At 48.3% G+C, this 21,320-nt stretch overlaps 2 protein-coding genes across 5 annotated transcripts in view; one reads left to right on the plus strand and one right to left on the minus strand.

The window, feature by feature from the left end:
• PPP2R5D (protein phosphatase 2 regulatory subunit B'delta) overlaps positions 1 to 20,096 on the plus strand; it is a 32,999-nt gene extending 12,903 nt beyond the window's left edge. For 3 of the 4 annotated variants that reach the window (XM_082048567.1, XM_082048564.1, XM_082048565.1), the window contains exons 8-16: positions 168 to 227; positions 913 to 1,021; positions 1,947 to 2,000; positions 4,768 to 4,938; positions 6,973 to 7,100; positions 9,123 to 9,224; positions 16,091 to 16,163; positions 16,637 to 16,756; positions 17,135 to 20,096. In XM_082048567.1, the coding sequence (XP_081904693.1) occupies positions 168 to 227; positions 913 to 1,021; positions 1,947 to 2,000; positions 4,768 to 4,938; positions 6,973 to 7,100; positions 9,123 to 9,224; positions 16,091 to 16,163; positions 16,637 to 16,756; positions 17,135 to 17,272 (955 nt within the window). In that variant the 3' untranslated portion in view covers positions 17,273 to 20,096. The remainder of the gene's footprint in view (positions 1 to 167; positions 228 to 912; positions 1,022 to 1,946; positions 2,001 to 4,767; positions 4,939 to 6,972; positions 7,101 to 9,122; positions 9,225 to 16,090; positions 16,164 to 16,636; positions 16,757 to 17,134) is intronic. The other variant, XM_082048566.1, reaches the window with a different exon arrangement.
• MEA1 (male-enhanced antigen 1) lies at positions 19,975 to 21,257 on the minus strand. Its single transcript, XM_082048568.1, has 3 exons — positions 20,976 to 21,257; positions 20,744 to 20,858; positions 19,975 to 20,664 (listed from the first exon to the last, which is right to left on the minus strand). The coding sequence occupies exons 1-3, from the start codon at positions 21,225 to 21,227 to the stop codon at positions 20,510 to 20,512; spliced, it is 522 nt and encodes a 173-aa protein (XP_081904694.1). The 5' UTR covers positions 21,228 to 21,257; the 3' UTR covers positions 19,975 to 20,509.
• Positions 21,258 to 21,320: the final 63 nt, after the last annotated feature.

Genomic DNA, 21,320 nt, shown 5'->3' on the forward strand with positions numbered 1-21,320 from the left:
TCTGGAGGTCATGAATTTATTTGCTTTATCTCTTACATCTTGCCCTGTCATCTTGGAGTTCTGTTATTTGCTAGGAAATTCTCCGCCTCCAGTGTTTTTCCTTCCTTTTGCTTATCAAACTATATCCAGCACTTGGCAATGACCTGTCATTCTTCTTTCCTCTTTAGGTTCATCTATGAAACAGAACACCACAATGGGATCGCAGAGCTGCTGGAGATCCTGGGAAGGTAAGGTCATTTTGAAAGTCGCAGAGGGTCCATAGTGAGTGAGACCTCCCAGCTTAGTGTGCTGCGTGAGCTGGCTGTGCCTTCCTTCAGCAGTTCTTGCAGGAGCCACCTCTTCTAGAGGATCTCAGTCTGATTGAAGGACATGATGAAAGTACTCTCCAGCCTGCTGATAAATGCCATGGTAACCTTCTCCTCTCCGGATTTGTCTCCTGTTCATTTGAGTCCAGTCACGCTTGCTGTCTTGTCTCAGTAGGCAGTAAAAGAGAAGAGTTCCTCACAGCCTTGAGAAGCCTTAGCAGCGGACAGCCTACTCCGTGGCTTCAGCTGCCCTTCTGTTTGCAGCCTTCTGTTGTGCCACCATCCTCCTGTTCTGTAAAGTACAAACCTCAAGGACTGGCTGCCTCTGTCCTGGCCTTCCCCAGAGCTTCTGCTTAAGTGTGTGTGGGCTCAGCCTGGCACAGGACAGAGCAGAGGCCCCATCAGAGACGTTTCTCTGCCATGCCTGCTGAGGAAGCACTCTTGCTGAGCCTGGTATGCAGGCTGGGCCCCAGCAACCGTGCTGCTTCTGGTGGGTGCTTTCTCAAGTGACTAATGAGAGCTAGGGCAAGCCACTGTTTCTTTTGAGGTGAGAGATACTGTGTTTCTGCTGGGTAAAGGTGTTAATGAGACTCTTGCTTCTTTTCAGCATAATCAATGGGTTTGCTTTGCCTCTGAAGGAAGAGCACAAGATGTTTCTCATCAGGGTCTTGTTACCACTGCACAAGGTGAAGTCTCTTAGTGTCTACCACCCACAGGTGAGAAGTGCTTCAAGTTCCCGGAGTAGATTGTGATTCTTGCAAAAGCCATTGTTCAGGCTTGCTTATAGCTGTTCACCAAGCTGCATGACTGTGTTGTACAGAGTTCTTGCTGTGAGATGTTTTGGGCTCTGCATTACTCCCTTATTGTGGTGATTTGTCCCAGCCTTGTGGTGCCTGGGCATGTATGTGCATGTGTGTTTTTTGCCACTAACTGACAGGAGGGTGTCCTGCCATTTCCTGCTGACTTAATGCTGTGGCCTGCTTTGCCTTTTTGTGCTGGAAGTTTGTGAAATATTTGGGCCCTGCTGAAAATGGAGTGGTAAAATTCCCAGCTGCAGTCATCAGCTTGTGTGTGTGTTGTGTCAAGTTAGTCACCACTGAGATATGTGGAGAAATCAGTATGCTGAACAGCTAGGCTGGGATAGAGATTAATTTCTTGCGATTTAGAATACATAATAGAAGAGCAGAGAAGATCAGGACTCAGGCTAGGAAGTGAAAAGGTATGGGTACTCAGCAGTGATGTCTGTTCTCTCAACCTTGTTTTTATGGGGCAGGGCTTTAGGATAGTCAGGTTTGTTCCTTTGCAGGTGTGCACTGGTGCTTGCACTTGCATGTATTAGCTGCAGACTGCACTAGGCAGCTCAAGTTTTATCCTTTATGCTGCACAAATATCCTGAGATCAGGCCCTGCCTGCCTGGTCTTAGTGTCTTCACCTGCCATCAGAAAAACTGGATTCATTTGGAACTGCAACTGTCTGCTCATCACACCTACTGTGGAGGACATGATGTGACTTCCAGCTGAGGGTGATGGTGGCACTTAAATCTCTGGTACACTTGAGGAAGCTCTAATCTTGCCATGTTTTTATTGTTGTGTGTGTTTTTTGTTTGGTTGTTTTTCTTTTGTGTTTTTTTTTTCCCTACAGTTGGCGTACTGTGTTGTACAGTTCTTGGAGAAAGACAGCAGCTTGACAGAGCCAGTGAGTAACCTTGCTTAACCTCTGTGTGTCAGTCAAGTCCCAAAAAGCTTAATGGCTTCCTTAGAGTACAGCAAGGGTGAAAAAAGGTTAGAGAGGCTGGGAGTCAACTGGATTGCTTACTGGGTTTGCCTGGTACCTTGTGGGCAGAAAGGGCTGTGGTCTTCATGTGTAAGCCTTTAGCATTCTCTCCTGAAAGCTTCAGGAAAGTAGGCTGTAGTCTTCCTTTATGCTTCAGTTCTTGGCATAGCAGAAGGGACACTATACCAAGCTGTCCGAAAGGGCAGGGATTTCTGCTGGTGACAGATGCTGCAGAGGCAAAACACATGGCTATCTGATATATGATGGAACCAGGTGTGAGCTCCCAAGGGCCCTGAAATAGTAAAAGTTCACTCTAGACTGCCAGAGTTGGCTGAAAAACTTGGGGGATGAGGTTGGGAACCTGGAACACAAAGCCCCTGATTTGTGATGAAAGTATTCTCCTTCGTGCTGTGGCATCAATTTACTACCTCCAATAGTGTTAAGTCACACTGTAGGTGCATTTGCCTTCAGGATGTAGCACTGGAAAACAGGAGGTTCTAAAACGTGTGAGCAGTGTAGATGGACATCTGACATATTCCGGTTACTGGTTGCACAGACCTGCAGTATTAACTGGGCTATATGCCGGCTTGGCAGAGGGTGCAGCAGAAAAGTGTTTCTCCACCCACTGCAGGACAGGAAATGTCTTCTACAGAGCTGAGCTTCACAGTCTCAAAACAGCAGATGGCCAAAGAATGTGTACTTGTGTCACTGTAGCAGGGAACACCAAAAAGTGTGAGCATTTTAATGAGTAACGCTATCTGAGGTCATTCTGTTCTCTGGTTGAAGTGTGTGTGTCTGTGGTGGGCCTGACTGCTCAATGGAAGCTGGTCAGCTGTTGTCAGCTTTCTGACTTCTCAGCTGTGACACCAGCAGTGCCGAAGCAGACCTTCTAGCTTTTCCTCTAAATGTGGGTCCTCCATTTCCTGTGTTCCCAAAAGCCTGCTCCAGAACTAACTGCGTAAAGTAGCTTCCTGATCATGCTGAGTACTTCCTGTGGCTGACATCCAGCCCAGCAGCCTCCTGCCAAAGCACTTACTGTCTGGTGAGGGAGAAGAAACAAATAGAAATCTGTCAAGATTTCCAGAATTCATTTTTGCAGGTTATTCAAATAGGAAAGCTCCATAGCTCATCACTGCTTCCTGGATAGTGGGTTAGTGGCACCTGGATTAGAGATCCAGATCTGTTTTGGTGCTTGTGGAAAGTTGTGGGATGACCCAGTTTTGTTACCTTCAGTGGATGTTGCATTGAGTCTAAACCAGACATACCATGGCCATATTGCCACAGGTTGTGTCCTGTTGAAGCATCCTGCTTGTGAAGGTTTTGAATAAGACTCCTGAGATTATTTGGGTTGTTGAAGTCTTGAAGAATTACAGGCCTTGTGCATCAGCAAGGCTCTGAATGCACTAGGAGACATTGCCACCAGTGCCAGATCACTCACTAGGTCCGCACTCAGAGCTGGCCTTCCAGAAGCTTGCTCAGCAAGGCTTGACATGGTAACTCTTGCATTAACAGAGGTCTGAATGACTGCTAGGTGAGCAAGGCTTCAGATGTTCTTAGTAATAGCAAAGACACACCTTGCACCACCTTAGCTGTAGGAGAAATTATGTCTGAGTCACTGAAGCTAACTCTTGCCTGAATGGCAGACCCGAGTAATGTCAAACACTGAGGATACCAAACCGTTGGCTTCTTGAGCCTTGATTTGGTGGAAACATAATGCTCAGATGTTTCTGATCTTGATGTTGCATTACCCACTACTTGTCTCTCCACTGCTGTGAACTTCCTTTCCAGTGCTGGCTTCAGGATCAGGTTGCTGAAGTACACAGAGTTTTAAAGAGCAACTACTACTACTACTACTGTGTGTGGATTTAGTGTCCACAGAATTAGCATTCCTGTAAATGCCATACCAATGGCTCCAACAAAGTAAAGGTCTGCAGGATCTTGGATCCTGCCTTTGACCATGTCTAGAAGCAGATGGGTAGGAAAGGAAGCAGCATTAAAAATCAATAAATATAATCAAGTGGGGTATAGCCCCTCCCCTAGTATACTCTTCCAGGACCTTGCAAGCAATAATTTACTCAACCAGAAGTTGCATTTGCATTGTTATATTTAATTATCACCATTAGGTGGAAACTCCATAAATTTGTCTACTCCCTTCTGGAGTCTGTTTGGACTTAGAGTTTCCACGAAGTCTTGCAAGAATGAGCTCCATAATCCAATTACTTTTGTGTGAAATGGTACTTCCTTTTGCATGTCCCAAACCCATCCATTGCATTATTTATTGATTGTTCCCTGGTGTTCAAGCTCTGCAGTGTATTGAATAATGATTTCTCAGTGACCTTCTCCATATAGTTTCCAGGTTTATTAGTTGATCTTCCATGGTTGCTCGGCACCATCTGCTAGCCCCTGCCCACTCTGTTTTGAGCCTTTCTTGTTAAGCTGTGTTTGGGGAAAAAGTGTCTAAGCTTTGTGCTTGTAGCACAGAATCATAGCAGCCTGTACAGTGCTGGTGTCTTGTGTGTGACCTGACAGAATTTGGGCTTCTCTTTCTTCCTCGGTCCCCCACTTTCTGATAAACTATCTTCTGTTACTCCCTGCCCTCTGCTGTTGTGACCAAACCTTTAAAAATTATTTCACAGCTGGTGTTAACTTTCAGCCTCTAACATTGTCTCTGTATACCCTCCCCACTCAGGTGATTGTGGGCTTGCTGAAGTTCTGGCCGAAAACTCACAGTCCCAAGGAGGTGATGTTTTTAAATGAGCTGGAGGAGATCCTGGACGTGATTGAGCCATCTGAGTTTGTGAAAGTTATGGAGCCTTTGTTCAGGCAGTTGGCCAAGTGTGTTTCCAGCCCACACTTCCAGGTGGGTTGTAGCCCAGGGAGGGGATAGGGCACTGGCTTGTAAGCCATTTGGCATGTGAGGGTGACACCACAGCTTTTGGGCTTGTCTTTGTGGCACATAGGGGCATGACCAGGGTGAGTATTGGGATGACATGTGGTGGGAGGCTGTGAGAGCCCTCACCACAGAGCAAGTGCATCCAAAGAGAAGACAAAAGCAGATCAGTGGACCTCCTCCTGCTGCACTGGGCTATTCAGCACCATGTATTGCAGTGGGCTGGAGCAGAGGTGCTCTGCCACCTCCTGTTGTGTCTAGCAAACATAGAGGAGACCACTCCAGTGTCACACTGTTGCAGTAAAACCAAACTGGCTGCAGTATTGGAGGGGGGTCAACCAAAGAGACTGTGCAGAGAAGGAACTTAGTATTATTCTGGTATAGGTGGTAAAGAGTGAGGTACACTGAAAAAGTGCTAGAGTCTGCTGCTTTCTTGTTCCCACCAAAAGGAAGCTGGCTGTAGTGCCAGGCTAAAACAATCTCCATGGCTGGTAGTCTTAAGGTTTAAAAAGTCCAGGATGGTAGGACCTGCTAGTAGCTTCTAGCAGGTGTTCTTGGCTTACTGGTTTAGGTTGCCATGAAGAGTAAGTGCACAGGATGAAGACAGCTTGCTGGTGAAAAACATGGCTGGCCCAGGTATGGGTGGGTTGTTAAATAGTGACATAGTGCTCCCCCAGAGTGAGCGTGGGTGCACAGTGAGGCAGACTGCTTCAGTCTGTCTTTTGTTACAGAGAGGTACAAAGTCATGTGTTTACAAACCAAAAATGAAGTTAGTCTGGGTCATGTGTATGTGTAAAAGATCACCCTTTTCTGGAGAGGACTGGGGGAGCCTGATGGAAACAAAGACGGACATGCGTTACTGGTGTGGCGATGAGAACCAAAGGATTAATGTGACCTTTGGGCATGGAAGGGACTACCACAGGCAACTAAGGAGCTTGAGTAAAGTAGGGTAAATGCTGGAGGAAAGGCATCTTGTACTTGATAGTAGCCCTCATCTGCTGCCAGCTTTTTGAAAAACAAGACTGAAAAATCTGGTAAAGGTGCAAACAGCCTTAGAAAATTAACTCCAAAGGTCTCAAGTGCAGTCAGGCTGAACAGTCTTAGTGTCTACAGTTTGAGAGCAAAAATAGAAATGGACTTCTTGGTAAGGCTGAACACCTTGGTAGGGGGAGAGTTTTCTCTGAGTGGATTGTGTGTTAATCTAGCAGACAAAGGCTTAATAAGATCTGATAGCTGGAAATGAAAGCTAGGTAAGTGAACATGAAGCGAATTTCACTTTGTTTACTTGTGTGGAACAACTTGTTGATGGGATATAGTGAGTTCTTCATCTGAAATACAAAACAGACTGGATGTCTCTCTCCCTAGGTTTTTAAGCCATTAGCTAGTGCTACGACCGTGGATTAGCATTGCCCAGATTTTTGGTTAAATATGAAGAACTGTGATTGAGTGTTATCACTATGTGGAAACTTGTTAGACTCGTTTGTCTTGTCAGAGCAGGATGGCTGCCCTAACATTTTTCATGTTTTCACCTTTACTAAATTAGGGGGATGAATTGTTGGCCTGGTGACTGAAGCACCCTCCAAAGCCCAGAGGGTGTTTGTTGTGGGTAAGAGCAGGGAGGATGGAGCTTTACAGAGGACAGTCTGAGGAAATTAAGGTGGCTTGGAGCTAGTCTGAGCTGCAACCTGGAGTGGATGACATTACTGTCCTCAAGTCTTATATATCAGTATATTGATGGTAGGCTTGCGTAGTCAAGAACATGAGGTTTTCCCCAGGAAAGTGAGGAGTCTTTAGCAGAGGCTAAGGGAAAGAAGGCTGGGTGGCGGGGATGAACGGCCTTGTGGAAGCTGGAGAAGTTCAACCCTGCTGCCCATGGTGTGGGGAACCATTTGCTTCTCAGCTGGATGGTGGCAAGCTCTGGTCTCAGCACTGCACGGTTTACGTATGCACCACAGGTGTTACTGGCAGGAGCCTCTCCAAGGATGGCTTTCTCTCACACTGCAGGTGGCAGAGCGAGCACTGTACTATTGGAACAACGAATATATCATGAGCCTGATCAGCGATAACGCAGCCAAAATTCTCCCGATCATGTTTCCAGCACTCTACAAGAACTCCAAGAGTCACTGGAACAAGTAGGTCTTTACGCATGCCCTAGCACTTGCTGCGCATGCAGGATTGCTTGACTTAGTAGCAATCTTGGGGCGTGCTGCTACACTGCAATGATGCACAGCACTTGGTGACACCAGGTGCCGAGTCAGAGTGGTTGTTCGTAGTATCAACATGGAAAAGTGCCACAGGGGACTACAGTGGCTCACTTCTGCGAGGGGTCAGGTGCCGGCAGTGACCCGCCATGGGGTTGTCGAGTCTACGCGGAGTTTGATACCTGCATATCACTAATGCTGCAGGTCCCTTGGAGGTTTTCCAGCCTACACCTGGTTGCTTGTTAGCATATATCACACAGATGCTCTCCATGATCAGAGGTGCTGGCTAATGCAGTGCCTGACTCCGTGAGTTCAGGAAGAACGGAGAAAGTAGAACTAACTGAGCAGAAGTCCCATGTCAAATTATTGCACCCTGTGTCTGATTCCTCAATACTTGTCTGTTTTGTGGTTCTCCCATTAACTTCCTGCCCACCTTTCTTCTGACTTTTTTACCTGCTTAATTGAAGTTGTAAAACTCACTTCCTTTTAATAAATCAGCTAAAAATATTCAGTCCACAGCTGAGATCCTAAAGTCTTCCAGCAAAAAACCCCACAAGAGACAAAAAAAAAAGTAATCTTCCCCTATTCTGGAGGGTGGAAAAAGAGCAAAATAATTCTAGGGAGGCTGGGCAAGTCCAGGGCTTACGAGTATACTGCAAAAGACAGGTTTCTCAGGCAGAACTTGTTTGAAGAGAGCTCCCCACTGGTCTGCTGTTTGACTGCTCCCATCTCTTCATTGCATCAGGAAGCATGAGCTTGAGCCACCAGTGAAGGTTGCTTTAAAGACTGGGGTAGATATGAACGCATACCAATGCCCAGATACACACGCACCCCAGCAGGCACACACATGTGCAGATGGGCACATACATGCATGCACACACACATAGGATGTGTGCGTGCAGACAGATGTGCACAGACACACTCTCACCCACTGTTACTGCCTCTCCTGATTAGAGCTCAGAAAAGGAGTTTTATTTTCTTGCCTGAAACCCTTCACCAGTTCTATTTCCTTCTTGCACCAGTCAAGATTCATTACGCTGCTGTTTGCCTTCTTGTCTCTTTCCCAGTGGTATGGCAGAAGTGCTGAAGGTGTTCTCTTATTTCTCCTTGTCTTTGTTTTAGCACTAACCATATCTTCTTGAGACAGGTTGAGTACATCTGATTCTCCTCTTCCTTCGTGTAGCTCACCTGCTCCAACCCTTTGTTAGACAGCCTGCATAAATCCACTGGGGCTATAGCTCTCTTCTTTATTCCAGCTGTAGAGCTGGGGAGGTACAGATCTCAGTCTTTTGAGTCTCTCATATTTTGCCTCTAGGTCAGGTATTTCAGAGACAGCTTCAATAGTTGTATTTATTCCCTGGGAGAGTCCTTGTCCTAAGAGAGAGCTCACACACAGTTCAACCTATCCATAAATTGCTGACATGAAGTCGTCTTTTCTGCTGTAATATTCTTTGTGCTAGTTCCCATCTCTACTGGGCTGCTGAATGTCAGTGTTTTGGGCAGCTCAGTGACTGAACACTGGGCAGCCCAAAAATATCATTGTGTATATGGGAGGTGAACTGTGGGATGCACTTAAGGTAGATTAGGTGAAGTCCCCCTGAGAACAGCCCTGAGCAGCTCCCTAGCATCCTTCATCTCCAGTTTCTGTCTACAAGAAATAAACGCATGAATACTTACTTCTGCACTCATTAGTCTGACCACAGTGAAAGCAGACCTGTCACAGTGGTCTTCTCTTTCTTCTCCATCTCTTTCTCCCTGTGTGATAGTTTTGTGTATGTGGAGGGGATTCTTCTATGCTAAGAGCTGGGACTGTGTGTACATCTTTTGTCACATTGCTGTGGTTTATGAGTTGCTCCTGCTGTTAGCTCTAGTCTATGCTGCTGGAGCTAACACAAGGCTGAGAGCCTGGAGGATACGACCACAACTTGTTCTCCTTTCCTGATTTCTTTGCAGGACAATCCATGGGCTGATCTACAATGCGCTGAAGCTGTTCATGGAGATGAACCAAAAGCTTTTTGATGACTGCACGCAGCAATACAAGGCAGAGAAACAGAAGTGAGTAAGAGGGTCTTGCCAAGTAACTTGAGCTCATCCTGGAGTCTCCTTTTGGGTGCAGTAACAGATGATACGTGTCAGTAGGCAGAGGGGAAAGGTGGTGCAAATAATTTTGTCAAAAAGTAGGATTCCTCAGCAATAACTGTGTGTAGGGATGAGAAGAGGTAAAATGTGTGCCCTTATAAAAATCCTTTCAGTTCTACTGAAGCAGGTAACGTGGAAAAGTGTGACAGAATTTGCTGGGTCATTAGGAAATAAATTGCAGTGTAGATGATACTCACCTTTCAGAGTTGCTTATATGCTGCCTTGGAAATATTTACCGTTTTCTTTATGTTGTAGTAAGGCCAGTGGAATTCTGCTGCTTTAGAAAGATTTTTCTGAAGAGCTTTCCTGCAGTGGGCATAATGCATCTTTCATGCCACAGGATGCTTTCAATTTTCCAGTAATAAAGATGGAATAATATCTGGAATTTCAAAGAGCAAATGGTGGGAATAAAATCTTAGTTCAGCAAATACCTATGTGACAATGCTGTAAAAAGAAAAAAAAACACTTTTTTTCTTTCCTTGTGCTGGTTTTGGTGCTTGTATGACCTGCCTGGATGAACTGAGTCAGTTCAGTAAGCTAGAAGGAAACTTTTTCTTTTTTTTTTCTTGGGTCTGTTTTCTGCTGACTTAGTGACATAAGATAGTGCTTCTCATTCCTGGGTGAGCCAGGGCTGCCACAGAGGTGGCAGTGAGGAGAGCAGGACTAACGCTGCTGGCAGTGGGGAGTTTGTGGATACATCCAGTTGTTTTGTGAAAGAGTAATAAATAACAAAGTTGAGATACGAATCAGAGCTTGAGGTTGGTTAACCTGCATAAGGAGAAATTAAGGTTTTGTTAGCATCTAAATTGAGAGCAAACAAGATTTTTTTTTTTTTTCCCATTCTGGGGCATTTGTGAAGCCAACAAGTGTCTGCATGTATATTTTAAGTAATGGTGACAGGGCATTTACTACGATATCTACCTGGTGTTTTCCACCAGGACATTTTTCTACCTGTTTAGCTTCTACACATGCTGACCTGCTGAGGGTGACTGATCCCATTATTGGTGTGTGGATGGTGGAGCATTGCTCTGGAAAAGGTCAACAAAGCAGCTTAGACCTGTGAAAGAACTGGATGGGTAGAGCTGTGCTGTTTTCTGTTCATGTTAAATGACAATTTTCTTCTCTAGTGCCTCTCTGCCTAATCACAGAATGTCCTGAGTTGGAAAGGACCCACAAGGATCAAGTCCAACTCCTGTCCCTGCATAGGACAACCCCACAGTTCACACCATGTGAAGGTGTTGTCCAGTCTCTTCTTGAACACTGTCAGGCTTGGGGCTGTGACACCTCCCTGGGGAGCCTGTTCCAGCGCTCCACCACCCTCTGGGTGAAGAACCTTTTCCTGATGTCCAACCTAAACCTCCCCTAGCACATCTTCCGGCCATTCCCTCAGGTTCTGTCATTGGTTGCCAGACAGAAGAGATTGGCACATGCCCCTCCTCCTCCTCCCCTTGTGTGGAAGCTGTAGCCATGATGGGGTATGCCCTTATGTCTCCTCTAGGCTGAACAAACCAAGTGACTTTAGCTGCTCCTCATACGGCTTCTCCTCTAAACCCTTTACCAACTTCGTAGCCCTCTTCTGGACACTCTCTAGTAGCTTAATATCTTTTTTTTATCCTGTGGTGCCCAGAACTGCACACAGTGCTCCAGGTGAGGCCGCACCAGTGCAGAGCAGAGCGGGACAATCACCTCCCTCGCCTGGCTGGCCATGCTGTGCTTGATGCACCCAGGACACGGTTGCCCTCCTGGCTGCCAGGGCACACTGTTGGCTCATGTTCAACTTGGTGTCAACCAGAACCCCCAGATCCCTCTCTACAGAGCTGCTTTCCAGCATCTCGTCCCCCCATCTATATGTACAGCCAGGGCTGCCGTGTCCCAGGTGCAAAATCCAGCACTTGCCCTTATTGAATTTCATGCAGTTGGTGATTGCCCATTTCTCCAGTTTGTCGAGATCCCTCTGCAGGGCCTCTCTGCCCTCAAGAGTGTCAACAGCTCCTCCCAATTTTGTGTCATCAGCAAAGTAGTAGTATTCCCTCAAGTCCTGTGTCCAAATCATTTATGAAGACATTGAAGAGCGCTGGCCCTAAGATGGATCCCTGCAGAACCCAGCTAGTGACTGGTCGCCAGCCCAACATAACCCCATTTACTGAACCCTTTGAGCCCGGTCCGTCAGCCATTTGCTCACCCACTGCATTGTGTGTTTACCCAGCTGTGTGCTGGATATCTTGTCCAAGAGGATACTGTGAGAGACAGTATCAAAGGCTTTACTGAAATCCAAAAAGATCATGTTGACAGGCTTCCCTTGGTTGACTAGGTGTGTAACCTTGTCGTAGAAAGAAATTAAGTTTGTTATATAGGACTTTCCCCTCATGAACCTATGCTGGCTGTGAACAATGACTGTGTTGTCTTTCAGATGTTTTTCAGTAACTCCCAGAACAATCTTCTCCATGATTTTTCCAGGCACAGAAGTGAGGCTGACAGGCCTGTAGTTGCCAGGGTCATCCCTGTTGCCTTTCTTGTAGACTGGGACAACGCTTGCCAGCTTCCAGTCAACTGGGACCTCTCCAGCTTCAGAAAACCTTGTGCTGGGTTTTATCCAGGATATACCTTTTGCTATGCTAGATAACCAAATTTGGTAAAATGTTAGTTGAAATCTTGGTGGGTGGGTTGTAAAAATGTCTTTTAGCAGCAGAATCAGAGACGAGTTTGCTTATGGTGAGCATGATACAGTTCCTCAGCTAAGTGAGATTTCCCTGCCACAGGGACCCAGTTAAGGAGGCCTCTCTGGGCGAAAACAAGAAGGCTCAACTCTCTTGTCACTAGCACAGTATTAACAGCCGTTTCTGGCTTGAAAAGTGTGATAATGTCACCCTCTGAAGGGATGCTAGACCTGGAAAGTTGTGAAAGGTCTATAGACACAGGCTTGGAAACAACTGGAGAGGGAAGTCAGTGGCAGAAAGGAATGGGGTAGGACAGCAGGCTGGGGTGAAGAGCAGCTTATCTGGGCAAGGAGGTAGAAAGGAGGGTAGAGACTTTAGGTTGAGGTACAGTGAAGAGCCAGGTTGGGGATGGTGGTGTTATTGTTATTTTTAATGTCAATGGACAGTAGGAACTGGGTGGGTAAAGGGATCAAATTAGAGGAGAAGTGAGGAGATCAGGGCTTGTCAGGCAAAGGGCTGGGACTGGACAGGATGTGGGACTATGGTGGGGAAAAGGAGCATGCATTTGGAAAGATGAGTTAGAAACCTGAGTTTACACAAGCAGTACACCTGAATTCTTTGCTTAAGTCTATTGTGAAAATGTCATCTCCATGTCTTCAAAATATCCAAGAAATATAAGCAAATCCATGTGCTCTTAACACTGTGGCTGCGTGTTCTGGAGCGTAACAGAATAAGTCATTACTGGAATGAATGGGGTTAGAAAAAGCAGGTTTCACAGCAGCAAAAAGTGTTATTTAGTGGTGTCTTCCTGGTGGAAGGAAGTAGTGTCGTAGCTGAAGAGTCTGCCTTGGAGTTTGGCGTGACATTCCTGCTGTGACCTGCGCTGGTAAGCAGCAAGTCCCATTGCCTCCCTTCCAGTGGAGAAGATACACTGCGTCCACAGCTCGTTTCTGCTGCCTCTCTGGCAGTGCTGATTGCAGACTATGCCTGTCACTGTACAGTAATGTGGCTTTGCAGTCAATTGCCATTTTCTTTTCAAACATGGGGATGTAAACAGAGTAGAAATGGTAGTTCTTTTTTTTTTTTTTCCTAATAAAAACCTGTGAGGCTGTGAAGTCAAATGCCTCTGGAGTAACACAGTGTGCCCAAGGCTGCCTGTGGCAATGCTGGCTCGATCACTGTAATGCAGGATTGACTTTTAACTGTGTGGATGCCTTGCTTTCTCCACAGGACCTCAGCCTTGTTCAGTGAGACTGATGACTTTGAGATTCTGTCGCTTCTTTACCATAGATAGGAAAAGGAAGAGAAACCTATGAAGTGTTTTCCCTAGGAGCTGCTAGACACCTTGTGCTGTGAACTAGAATACAGCAGGTGTGGAAGGGACTGCTCGTGCAAAGCCAATAAATGTGAAACAGTGAAAAAGAGAGAGCTTGTAGGTATGCAATTAAGCTGCAACCAGATGTTGAGACTCCTGCTCAGAAAAGGCTTAGCTATGTTTTTAAGTAGTTACGGTGCTTACAAGTGACATGCCAGCTCAGACCTGTCACTACTGCACCCCTGGCTGTGCAGCTGCAGTGAAAGGTGGTGATGGAGGGACAGACTCTTTTTGGGACATATGGTGGCGGCTCTGCACTGTTCAGTGCAGATGGACTGACTGTGCCTCACTAATCTCCCCAGATATCTGGAAACTGTTTGAATTATTAGAACCCTTCAGAAAGCAGTGGGGAGGTTGTGATAGATAGATGAGTGTCTTGTCCTGAACCTGCCTTCTGGAAAAGTACAAGGGCCTTTCGAGAGGTGTGGTGTCAGCCCTGGGGCCACCTGGACACCTGGGAGCAGCTACCTTGCCACCAGAGCAGTGGGAAGGAGAAGATACATCCCAATATAGCTCTTCATTTCCAGATGTTCTGCTGGTGGCTTTTTCATACAGCTAAGTAATGGGTTTAGGAATGAAGAGAGCTGATGAGGTGCGCATCAGCTAGAAAGCAGGACTGGGACTCCTGTAGACTTGGCACTGTCCTGTGAGGCATTGCTGTTTGGAAAGGTAGAATTTTCCAAAGACTCACGTGAGTGAGTGACACTTTCAGGTAGACTGCAATGGAAATGTGTAGGAGGTAAAGCCAGGCTGATTGATGAGGCTGGAAGGAAGCTTCCCTTATAGAGAGATGTTGGACAGCTATAATAGTAAAGTCAACGTGGTGTCAAAATGAAGATGAAAATTCTTTTCATTCTTTGGAGATACTTGTTTGGCTGAAAAGAGTGATCACAGGTGTAAAGCTTTCAGAAGCACTGCTCTCAATCAGACTGGGTATTCTCTTTGCAAAGTGGACTTTTGTAATACCAGCTGAGCACATGATGGGTAAACTGGTGGATCTTGAAATGCAATGAGGAGTGCAGGGCTTCCCTGATGTTATTCAAACTGCTCTGGTGATTTAAAAGGAAAGACCTAGAGATGCATGTACCCAAATGAATGGATGAGTGCTCTTGGCTCACTCTGTACCAGACTAGTAATATCATGTAGTCTGCCCACGCAAAATTAGCTTCGTTACAGCCTTACGTGGCTTTGCAGTAGATGTGATACTTGCAAAAGTAGACATTGCTTTGGAGGGGCAGTGGCCTTCATGATGTGAGGGCCTTTGTGGACAGACATGTTGGTCTACATTTCCAGTGGCAAGATTGAAGTAGTACATATGTTTCTGATAACCAGCCATTAAAAGGGTGCCAGAGAGATTGGGGATGAGGCAGAAGGATCAGTGCTAACTACTGGTCACAGTCTTCTGCAGAGATCTCCAGAGCTCTGTCAGAAAATGAGGTGTGGGTTAGTCATTTGGGGTTTGTTCTGGTTTGGTTTTTTTGACCCTGTGTTCTCTGATGGAGTAGTCTGCTGCTTGGATGCTCGGCAGCTTCAGTCTCATTTTTAGCCTACTTTCTTACGTATATTTCAAGAGTGTGAGATGATGGTAGAGTATAAGAACTTCCTTAGCATAGATAGATAGCGCGCTAGAGAGATAAGTAGCTGGGATGAAAGCCAGATAGTTAAATTCAAAAATAAAGCAGAGATTTTAGTGCAGAGAGAGAGAAAACAGGGCAGCTGACCCGCAGCTCTATTAGGAATAGAGCAGCAGTGTGCCCAGGTGGACAAAAAGGCCAATGGCTTCCTGGCTTGTATCAGGAATAGTGGCCAGCAGGACTAGGGAAGTGATTGTGCTCCTGTACTTGACTCTGGTGAGGCCCCACCTTGAATCCTATGTTCACTTTTGGGCCCCTCACTATAAGAAAAAGACATCGAGGTGCTGGAGAGAGTTCAGAGAAGGGCAACAAAGCTGGTGAAGGATCTGGAGCACAAGCCTTATGAGGAGCGGCTGAGGGAACTGGGGCTGTTTAGCCTGGAGAAAAGAAGGCTGAGGGGAGACCTTATCACTGTCTACAACTACCTGAAAGGAGGCTGTAACATGAAGGGTGTTGGTCTCTTCTCCCAAGCAACAAGTGATGGGATGAGAGGAAATGGCCTCAAGTTGCACCAGGGGAGGTTCAGATTGGATATTAGGAAAAATTTCTTCCTAAAAAGGGTTGTCAGGCATTGGAACAGGCTGCCCAGGGAAGTATTGGAGTCACCATCCCTGGAGGTGTTGAAAATATGTGTGGGTGCAGTTCTTAGGGACATGGCATAGTGCCAGAGTTAGGTTAACGGTCGGACTAACATGATCTTGCGGATCTCTTCCAACCAAAATGATTCTGTGATTCTATGGAAGTGGCAGTTTGTCCCTCTGTGTCTGTAAAGCAACAGGAAAATACTGTTTGATATCCAAACTTCTGTCATTGCTTTACTCCAGAAACCAGTTGCTGTGCTCCCCTCCTGCAGCACAAAGCCAGGGGAAAAGAACCTGTTCAGCCTGTGCTGCCACCCTGTGCTCTGAGGCAAGGCCTGCCTACCTCCTGCTAGCTGCAGCATGTCCCCTCTTCTTGCCATATTCCACCTGTAGATGGAATTAGGGGTCTCTGAAGGACAGAGCAGCTCTTCCCCTTGCCTGCACTTTTCTGCTGTCTCTTGCTTTTGTCTTTCTTTGGGTAAAAGCTACGTTTTCCCTGGGAGTTCATGCTTGCACTCTCTCTCTCTCTCTGCAGGGGAAGGTTCAGGATGAAGGAACGAGAAGAAATGTGGCAGAAAATAGAGGAGCTGGCCCGACTGAACCCCCAGGTGGGTAGCATCAGGACCTATGATGAATGAGGCAAGAATGTGCTAGGGGTCTTGACCTGCTTCCTCAGTTCATGAGAGCAGGCTCTAAGCACTTGATCGCAGTCTTGTGCACACAGCTGCAGCAATGGTCTGTCCTTCTCAAGGCTTAGGGTCTTGGGGATGCTGGCAGTAGTTTACCAGGCTGGCCCCCTCTAGGACTGACCTTTAAGTAATGCCTTATAGAGAACATGTACATGTTCATGGATTCCTCTCTCAGCTGTGGCTGCACGTGTAGTGTGCCGTGGCTCAGAGTGCACAGGTAGGCATGGAGGATAGGAGAAAATATTCCTTTCCTGTCTGTGTACTGACTGCTACTTTTGTGGGTGCCAGAGAGGACCGCTGGAAGAAGTGTGACATGCTGTGTTAGTATGCTGGGGCAGATGGCTTGGTGGTGGATGGCGTGCTGACTCTCCAGCTCTCTGTGTTGTCTGCAGTACCCCATGTATTATGCACCTCCACCATTGCCTCCTCCTGTATGCTGTATGGAAACAGAGACCCCAACTGCAGAGGATATACAACTACTGAAGAAAACAGTGGAGACAGAGGCTGTGCAGGTGTGTAGGTGACTTGGGTCCTTCCACAATTACTCTCAGACCAGCCAGGACATCAGTATAGTCAGTCCAGGGTCCCACAGCCAGAACTGGCTCTTTCCAAAATGTTGTGAGAGTAAATGCCCCTATTCTCATCCCTGATTGTTAGAGATCAACCTATATATAGTCTGAAGAGTGGAGTTTATCTAACCTTCCCCTTCTAGAAAAAGTGCAAATGGGACTTTTCTGTGTCCTTAATGCCTGTATTTGGCTCTCAGCCTGTCCTGCAGCATGCTGCAGCATCACCCAGCATATCCTTGAGCGGTTGGAGTCAAAGGATGGGGAGGCTGGAGGGGTACAGGGGTTTCCTACTGATCCTTGACTTCTTTGGTTTGTCTGTAGATGCTGAAAGACATTAAGAAGGAGAAAGTTTTGCTGCGCCGGAAATCTGAGCTTCCTCAGGACGTCTACACTATAAAAGCCCTGGAGGCCCACAAGAGAGCAGAAGAGTTTCTCACCTCAAGTCAGGAGGCTCTCTGACGGGCTCAGGAGCTGGCCCAGGAAGCTCTGCCCCATTTTCTACCCCAGGGGTCACAGAAATGCACTCGGTTCTCATGTATAAATAAGGAATGAACATGGTGAGCTGTGCCTGTCCTCCACTCCATCTGCATCCCTACAGGGTAGATCTGATTTTATGTTATAACTTGTATCTCACTACTGTCATGTCCTCCTGCTCTTCCTCCTACTTCTCCACCTTGGGGGTGTGTATGTGAAAAGAGCCTCCCTGACCTGCAGTTTTATCAACCCAGGCAGGAGTTGCTTCATTTACAGCTGCTGCCTGGTTATTACTCTGCCTGGGAGCCAGAGCTTTGCTGCCCCACAGCACAAGCTCTGTGTTGGCTGGAGACAAACACATGTGGCTCAGCATGCTGCTATGAGCCCCAGGTGCCCAGTCTCTGCCATGTCTGCCCCCACACTGCCTGTGTAGGCAAGCCCTGTCTTGGTCAGGGCTCAGGCTGAGCTCTAGCAGAGTTTGTGGGGGTTCAGGCAGCAGCATCTAGCAGAGTTTGTGGTGGCTCTGCTGCCTCTCTGCCCTACCTCGGGGTGCAGCTCCGCAGCTGAAGAGTCTTACGTACAGTGGAGGAGATGTTTGCTTCCACCTTTCTTTTGCTTCAAGCCCCTTGTTCTGTTCCCATGTCAGTGGAGTGGGGGTTCAGTGCTTCGCCACCCCCAGTAAAGGCTGGGTGCAAGCACTACATACTATTGCAGCCCTCCCTTTAGAGCATCCTTAGAAGCTCTCTTGTGGAAAAGTGAATTACTTCAGCTGTTTGTGTTGGTCCGTGCTGACTCATCTCCATCCCGGTGCCTTAGGTTAACTGTGGGCCCGGAATTAACTTCCTGCTTTGTAGCAGGTGTCAGCCACTGACATCTGCTTTCTTCCTCTGCCTGCTCAATTAAAATACTCCTGCAGGTCTCCCTTTGTCACCATATCCCATCCTTAGCTCTGCAGTGGCCAAGGTTTCTAGGGAGCTTGTGCTGCTAAAGTCATTTCTGCAAAATAGTGGAAGCAACAGCTACATGTTACAGGGCCAGGTGCAGTTTGTGAGTGTTCAGTTGTCTCCTCGTTATGATCAATGGCTAGGTGCTACTGCTGAATTGCTTCTGTGTGTGCTCTAACCAAAGTTCTCCTTGCCCCGTTACTTCGGCACCTGCTGTGGCCTGAGGCCCTTGTTACTTATCATATGGTGCATCAGCAACTCGTGCTAATTTAGCATTTAGAGCGCACTTGCTGATAGCCCAGGGGATTGCACAGCACTCAGGTGCTGCTGTGATCCAGCTTTCTCCCCTACCTTTTGTGGTTCAGATTCAGTCCCAGACCAAGGTGCCACCTCAGAGAGGCTGGCTCATGATAGAAAAGCTGCCTTGCTTCTTTACCTGCTGCATTTGCTTTCGTGACACGTAAGCTTAAGTGGGTTTGCAATAGTGCAGGGAGCTTACAGGGTTGGTGCTAGTCTGACACTGCTTTGCAGCACCGTGGGATGTTGCAGAATGTCCTGCTGTATCTGCTCATCACCAGTAAACCATTCCCAGGTCAGAGGTTCATCCCCTCTAATCTTACTGCTGGTATACAGCTCATCTTTCCTTCAACCCAAACTAAGCTGTTTTTTCCCCTATGTATCCTGTACCCCTTGCCTGTCTCTCAGCTCAGCCCTCATTAAGCATGATGCCACCATCTCTTAGGAGCAGCTGGCAAGCATGAGTTACATTTGAGATCACCCACAGTCACGCACAACCCCATTGCCTCCCCTCTGCTTCATGCAGTGGGCCACTTCATCGGGACACTTACGAAACACCTCAGGGAGGTTATTGCTTATTTTGAACATTAGTCCAAGCTCATGACCAGTTGCCAATCAATTACCTCACAGCACATAGACGTGCACTGGGTGATGCTGGATGGCGCACAGGAGTGGCCAGCAGCTCGGGGCACAGTGGCGACAAGGATGGCTGAGCACCACCTGCAGCAGGACTCAGGCCGGGGAGGATGTTTCTCCCCATTGCAGTACAGGCTTTCCAACTCCTTCGCTTAGCCTTGCTTTTTAAACTGCCACCTCATTTTTAGAGCACTACGGCATGTGTGCCTTCATTCGAGCCTGCTTGCAGCTCAGCAGTGGCTACGTTTCCCTGCTGCAGGCTGCTCTGCACACAGAAAGGATACTTCTGGTGCACAGAGGCAGTTGCTGTCCTGCAGATGGTCTGTCTCTGCCAGCAGTCCCTGAGCATGGTAAGAAGAACATTACCAGGGTCATGCCATATGCAGGGGCAGGACTGTAACGCATCACAACTACGTGCTGTACGGCTTCATAGCTTTGTGTGTCTTGTTCTGGGTCAGGGAGCTTATGCTTAGTACCTCCACCTGGCCATTAGTTTGCTGCCTATTCATTCCAGTGTCCTGGACATCTAAGAAAGGGACCATGTGAGAAAGGGGAGGAGCGTGTTCACCCTCTCTGCCACACATCCTGCTCATACGCAGACGTGTGTCTGCCACGCTACAGCTGCCATTGCACAACACTTCGTTTCTAGCATTAGCGCTGCTCATTTCTGCTTATGCCTTTCCCCACATCAGCCAAATGGACAGAACTGGAGCTGCCTCTTCTGCTTCACCTGGCTCCCTCCTCCCAAGGGAACAAGCAAAACTAACTACTGCATTCACCCCCTGGACACAAGTATTAAGCTGCTTACAATTCATATGTACATATGGTGTACTTTATTTTCAGTAGAGCATTACATAGTACGAAAGTGTTTGATTTTGTACAGATGTCCCTGTATGTACAGAACTAAATAAAACCGATCTCTTGGAAAGACACATTGGACTCCACCTCTGATACTCCAGCACACAGCTCCTGTCCTGGGAAGTGGGGCCCTAGCATGGAGAGGGACTTCTCCAGCATTGACAGCATGGGGACAAATCCAGTGTTTGTCCCAAGGGAATCTGGGCAAAGCTGGTCAAGCCTCTTCCCTCCACATGCATACATGTCAGGCTCCTTGGAGCCAGAGGAAGCCAACACATGGACATTACAGGAACTTACATGCCAGCCAGAACCAGGAAAGAGGAGCAGGAGGGGAAGTCAGGCAATGTCAGTGAGAGAAACTGGAAGGTTGATGCTGGCTAGTCCCATCACCACCCACCTCTAAGGCAGCAGGTGCCTGCCTCATCTGCACAGCAGAGAGAGGACTAGGGTCAGCAGTCCCCCCAATGCAGCTCGGCCCTCACTTCCACTAAGGCCTAGGGCCGATGAGGCTCTGCCGAGCCTGCAGTGTGCGCTGCACCACATCCTTCCACTGGTCCTCTGAGATCTGGCTGGCCCAGGCAGGGATGCCCAGGGCAGGAAGCCTCACACTGGCCATTGTCTTCTTCACCAGCTCCACGTGCTCTGTGAAGAGAGAGGGCATGACACTGCGGCCAAGCACGCCTCCGGGCAGCCGGGAGGGCCCCGCTGGAGACACCGTTACCTGCATCCATGGGGATGGAGCTGCGGCTGCTCTGAGCCGTGGCACCTTCCTCCGTCGCCGCCTCCTCTTCCTCCTCACTGTCCGCCGGCGGGTCAGGCAGGTGCAGCCTCAGTATCTGCAGAGAGAGGCAGGCAGCCGGGGTCGGGCCTGCTCCCCTGCCCGCGGGGCCGCGCCGCCCTGCCGCGGCTCTCCCCCAGCCCGGCCCCAACAGATAGGAAGCGCTGGGTGGTACCTGCAGCCGCTCCTGCAGGCCGGGGCCCGCCTCAGCGCAGCCCTCCGGGACGGCGAGGAGGCCCGCCTCACCGGGGCCCTGCTCCGGCTCCTGGCTCAGCGGCTGGTACAAGTACCCACCGCCGCCGCCGCCTTCCTCCTCCTCTTCCTCTTCCTCGTCACCGCTCCAGCCCGCCGCGCCATCGGGGGCCTCCGGCGGCCCCGGTTCCTCGGGACACACCCGCCCCGGCCCCATGCTCTGCGCCACCGCCATCCACCGGGCGCGGCGCCGCTGCCGCGGGGCACTGTGGGTGTTGTAGTCGTGGGGCGCTGCGAGGGGGGCACGGGCGCGCGCCGCCGCTGCCCC

The sequence above is a fragment of the Streptopelia decaocto genome (genome assembly GCF_964273445.1).
Source record: "Streptopelia decaocto genome assembly, chromosome: 3".
Classification (NCBI taxonomy): Eukaryota; Metazoa; Chordata; class Aves; order Columbiformes; family Columbidae; genus Streptopelia; species Streptopelia decaocto.